This window comes from Gavialis gangeticus, unplaced genomic scaffold (assembly GCF_001723915.1).
Source record: "Gavialis gangeticus isolate Ggan-Ray unplaced genomic scaffold, GavGan_comp1, whole genome shotgun sequence".
NCBI lineage: Eukaryota > Metazoa > Chordata > Crocodylia > Gavialidae > Gavialis > Gavialis gangeticus.
The window spans coordinates 9,690,203-9,695,270 of NW_017729029.1; the positions used below are offsets into that span (position 1 = coordinate 9,690,203).

The 5,068-nt window shown below is 49.7% G+C and overlaps 1 protein-coding gene across 1 annotated transcript in view; it reads left to right on the plus strand.

Moving 5' to 3' along the window:
• The window catches only part of GLRA4 (glycine receptor alpha 4), a 22,263-nt gene extending 17,856 nt beyond the window's left edge, over nucleotides 1-4,407 (plus strand). The window contains exon 8 of the mRNA XM_019521199.1: nucleotides 3,261-4,407. Within this exon, the coding sequence (XP_019376744.1) occupies nucleotides 3,261-3,551 (291 nt within the window). The 3' untranslated portion in view covers nucleotides 3,552-4,407. The remainder of the gene's footprint in view (nucleotides 1-3,260) is intronic.
• Nucleotides 4,408-5,068: the final 661 nt, after the last annotated feature.

A 5,068-nucleotide genomic window follows, 5' to 3' on the forward strand; every position in this document is an offset into this window, starting at 1 on the left:
AGCTTTTATTTAATTCCACAGCCAGAGTAAGTTTCTTAAAATTATCAGACTTATCAAAAATACTAGCAAATTGCCCATCAAGCATGATGGGGGCAGGGCAGACAGGGACAGAGGCCTGCGTCACCCCATCCCCCCGCTTCGGGTCAGGGTCCAGCTTTCCCCCTTCCTCCCCATCCCTTCCACCCCAGGATCTAATATATAACATCAAAGGAGGAATTCTCCCCCTGCCACAGTTCCTATGTGTCACTGAAACAGCAACCCACAGCCATAAAAGCCCCTTGGCTGGTCAAGGGTAAGGAGAAAAATGACCTCATTTCACCACTGAAGAGGACACTGCCTAAGTAGGCCCTCTTTGTCTTGCTTCCCCCTTTGCCTTCTTGAAGATGCAACACACAGGTCTCACCCTGGACTTCTAGCCCTTATGACTGAAAAATGTATCCAGCTGTAAGGCAACTGTAACCAACACAGCACAGTCTGTCTGAATCTGCAGGCAGCCTGAAAGAACACTGCTGAGAGGGGTTAACTGCTATGGCCATCCCGAGAAGACCAGACATTTGAAGCCTGGTGGACGGTGCACACTTGGTGAACAGCAGTTTCCCTGATGAGTGTTCCCCTGGCAGCTCCAAATGCCTCTTCAATGCAAAAGTCCCCACCACACTTAAGAGTCTCAATGTGAGGTCAGCCAAAAGCAAAGAGTGAATAACAAACACAGGAGTGAACAGGAAAAAGGGCTCTGGCTACTGTGTTATTTGTGGTGTCTAAGGGCTCGTCCACACATGCATTTTACACCAATGGAAGCCCAGCTGTGTTGATGTAACAAGTCAGTGCCAATGTGCTACAGCTCCTTCCTTTGCTGTAACTGGTTTATCACTGTGGAGAGTTTTACTCCTGTTGGGATCAGGAATACTTTTGCACTGGAGTGAGTTACAGGGTAGTGATGCTACTGTGTTCCAGTGGAGATCCTCCAGCTGCCTTCCCACACTGCTTTGGGCCACACCACACCCACCTCTGCTGCTCCGGGGTCACAGTGAATCCAGACCTCACTCTATTAACCTGCAGCTGCCACCGGCTTTCCAGTACCCTGAACCAGAGTGTCATGGATGGCAGGGACCTGGCTGCAGAATTTCAGCTCGTTCTTGCTGACACAGCAGAGCCACAGCCTGGAGGGAAGAACTTTCCTTCTAGCTACAAAGCCTACAATCTCCTGATTGCAGCAGCCCTTCCCAGCAACAAGCCAAGCCTCTGTAGATGACACACTCATTCAGGGACTAAGGCCACATCCAAACTAAGCCCCAATGCTAGTGGTACAGACCCCAGCATACACAGGCAAAACTCCTATCATCCATGCCCTTTACTGGTTCAACTTACCCTGTTTTCCACCAGCTCCACGGGTGCTTAAAGCAGCTCTGCACATCTGCATTAGCCCCTGGCACAGCTGCCAATCGATAGCTGTAACTGGGATACAGCCTTAATGTATATGAGGCCTAAACAGAAATGCAAGTTCCAGGTTTGACCTCAGGGTTTGCTGATCCTCTTCCTGGAAGTGCAGGCTCCTTCAGTGAAGAGGGGAGTCAAACTTCATTCACCTCTGGAGCTCCAGGGAAAGCTGAGACTATGGTTTTAAAGGGTACAGGCTCTGTGTCTGGCTGTATAGTGGCCCTGTAACATATAACATTGTTCCCAGCCACCCCCCTCCCCTGGGACTTGCAGCCTACACTAAACCTAAAGAATGGCATAAATAAATCTCTGTAACAAAGGGGAGCTAATATCACTAATGTAACAGCTCCCTCCTTTCCCCACTGGGAGGAACTTGTCTAGCAGACAGGTTAACCCTGTTAAATAAAGATCCCAGGCAGTAGGCCTGTGCGAATAGGGAAGTGTTCAATTCAGATTTGGATTCCGCCAATTCAGAGGACAGTGATTCAATTCGGAGATTTGGATCACTGTCCCAAATCGATTCGGCTGAATTGACTTCGTAAAATTTAGCACCGATTCAGAGAGATTCAGTGATTCAGCCAAAGACTAATGGAGAATCACTGAAATACCCATAACTTTGTCATTTTTTGGCAGATTTGGATGAAAACAGCAGGGACGGTAGCCCCTTCTAAGGGCACAAGGCCTGCCAAGTTTCAAGGAGATAGGTGCAGAGGTTTCTGGGAAACTGCACCTGAAACTGTTGAAAGCAAAACTCGTGATGTGACTGTCTGTGTGTGTTAAGGCACAGCAGGATGAAAATTTGCAGGGATGGTAGTTGTTTCTATGTCCCTCCCCCAGAGCACTGTGATTGGAAGAGGACCCCAGGGGGTCCCAGTCCTTCCCTCCACGGCAGGAGCATGAGTGGCCCCATTTGCCTCCTTTCCCTTCCCTTCCTCTCCCCTCCGCCAGCCTTGCTGCCATAGCTTCCTAGCAGTGGCTCCAAGCCCCACTTCCTATGGGCAGCAGCGCCAAGGTGAGGTTAGGGGAGTGGTTCTCGACCGGCCCAGGGCCCATGAGTTTGTCTGCATAGGGCCCACTAAAGGGTTAATCCAGCCTTGTCTACTATCTCAGGACACAGACAAGTCCTTAAAACACTGATGCCAAAGGCCTGTGCAGCACTCATGTAACCCTGGCCTTCCAGTCCTCTCCCCAGATGGATATGGACCCAGCAGTCATTGGTGGGGCAAGGCAAAGAAGGTAGAAGTCACAGCTCCAAGTTGCCAGGGTGGGGCAAGCACTTGTATCATTTGTTTTCCTGGTGGTGTTGAGGTTGCACTCTTATGCATTTGAGCAGTATATCTGTGCTTTAATCTAGTTTTGTGGGGAAATAGAATACATAGGGATAGTGAGCTTGGATGCACACTCACACAAACCTGTCCATCTCTGCCTGTGGGATGCACATATAGAAGCCACAGCTCTGATCCTCCAATAGGATCTATCAGCTCTGATCCTCCAATGGGATCCATAGGCCCAGAAACAATCCTGGTGGCTAAAAAAGGGCTCCCTGCAGCCAGATTTGTTAGCTTGACCCTTGTATTGTGCAAACCAGGCTTATCAATATGTATAATTATATTTAGTAGTTATATGTTACATGCCTGCACTAGTACCTGGAACATACACACACAAAAATGTACACACACCTGTCTGCCTATGGTGTATAGATGGAGTGTGAGTCATCAGTCACCTGATGTACCATGCTCATGCCTCACTCTTTGATACCTGTCTCTGGGCAGTGACTGAACTCAAGCACTGTTTCCCTTTTTCTCTTGCCTGCATCTCTCCAGGAGGAGGAGATTGTCCGTGAGAGCCGTTTTTACTTCCGTGGCTATGGCCTCGGCCACTGTCTACAGGTGAAAGATGGAGGTGCCATAGAGGGTCCCAGCATCTACAGCCCTCCTCCCCCAACTCCACTCCTGAGGGAGGGAGAGACAATCCGTAGGCGCTACACTGACAGAGCCAAGCGGATCGATACCATCTCACGAGCTGTCTTCCCCTTTGCCTTCCTGGTATTTAACATCTTCTACTGGATCATCTACAAAGTGCTGCGGTCTGAGGACATCCACCAGGCACCCTGATGATGGAGGAGGAAAGACACTAGACATGGAAGCTGCCCCCTCTTTTTTGTCTTGCGCTCACATTGCTGTGTGGGCTGACCCCTTCCCCCCAGTGCCTGTCAGGACTCAAATAGCTTTGCCTGCACCTTGGTTCTCTCTGCCCCAGAACTCCCAGGACCAGCTGAGAAACTTGATCTGCCCTTCCAACCTGGATATACCACATCTACCAATACCCCAGCATGGTGTTAGGAGTCACTGCACCACTAGAAGCAATGTCCTGCATAACCTAGACATGCTGTATCCCCAACACCCAGCATGGAGTTGTGAGGGCTCTACGCTGCAGTCATTCATAACCGGGACATGCTCCATCCTTCTCTGCAGTGCAGTGTCCTGGGAGCCATGCTACTGCCTTCCATTGCCGAGACATGTTCAGTCGACCAACACTTAATCAGCATGGTGCAATAATGGGGGATGCTTCACTGCTGGCAGCACTGTCATTCTTACATCCAACACCTTCCATCTTTCCAGTGCCTCAGCATGGCATGGGAGCTGCTTTGCTTCTGTGCTGCACAGTCTGAAAGTGTGCCATCTCATGACACTACCCAAGTGAACAGACAGAGCCACTATCCTCCATAACTCAAACGTGCTCAGCCCCTAAAGCTCCACCTGGGTGAAGGGGAGGCACTGTGATGCCAGAGGTGCCATAACATGCACATGGCACTTCTGCCAGTGGCCTAGCATGATGCAAGTGGGCCCTGTGTTGCTGGAAGCATTGTGCCCTGTATGCCTTCCACCTTCTCCACCTGGCAGCAACCTAGCATGGCAGTCGGTGGTGCTGTATTGCTACGAGTATTAAAGAGATCTTGAGCACTTCTTACCCAACTGGCAAATACCATCATCCATTTGCGCTTGTAAACCAGGGCAAACAGCAGTGTAGCAATGAACACAAAAGGGTCAGACAACTTTTCCTCAAGTATTTTTTACCCAGAACTGTCTATCATTTAAAGAACTTTCTCCTATTAATAATAATCTCTTCTAAAGTCCTTGGCAATCTTGTCTCCTTACTGTTTCCCTTGGTTCTGCATGGCCATGGGACAGAGGCACTCACTGGGTTGAACCCCTCGATAGCATTTCCAGCTTGAGGGCAAAACACATGGCCTTCCCCAGAAGGGCTGAGGAGATGAAGTCGGAAGGTAGAATGGCTGCTAGGCTGAGAACACTGAATCTCAGCCTGCTCTGGAGAAGGTTCATTGTAAAGGAGAAGGCATCACTGGCCTGTCCCAGGGGCCATTTTTTTATTCTTTCCTTATTCCATGAGGTCTCCTCATTCTCTAGCCAATTCATTCCTCTCCTTCCCCAGGCGCTCTCTCCCAATGATAAAGCAAGCATCAAGGCTTGTACCTTATATTGAGCCCATACATTGACCAGGTGCAAAGTGGAGGACAAGGTTAAAACAGTAGGAATAGATAATGGCCCAGTCCTGTAACTGGGGAACAGTCACTGGCTGCAGGGGGAATTAGTGGTGCTCACTGCCACAA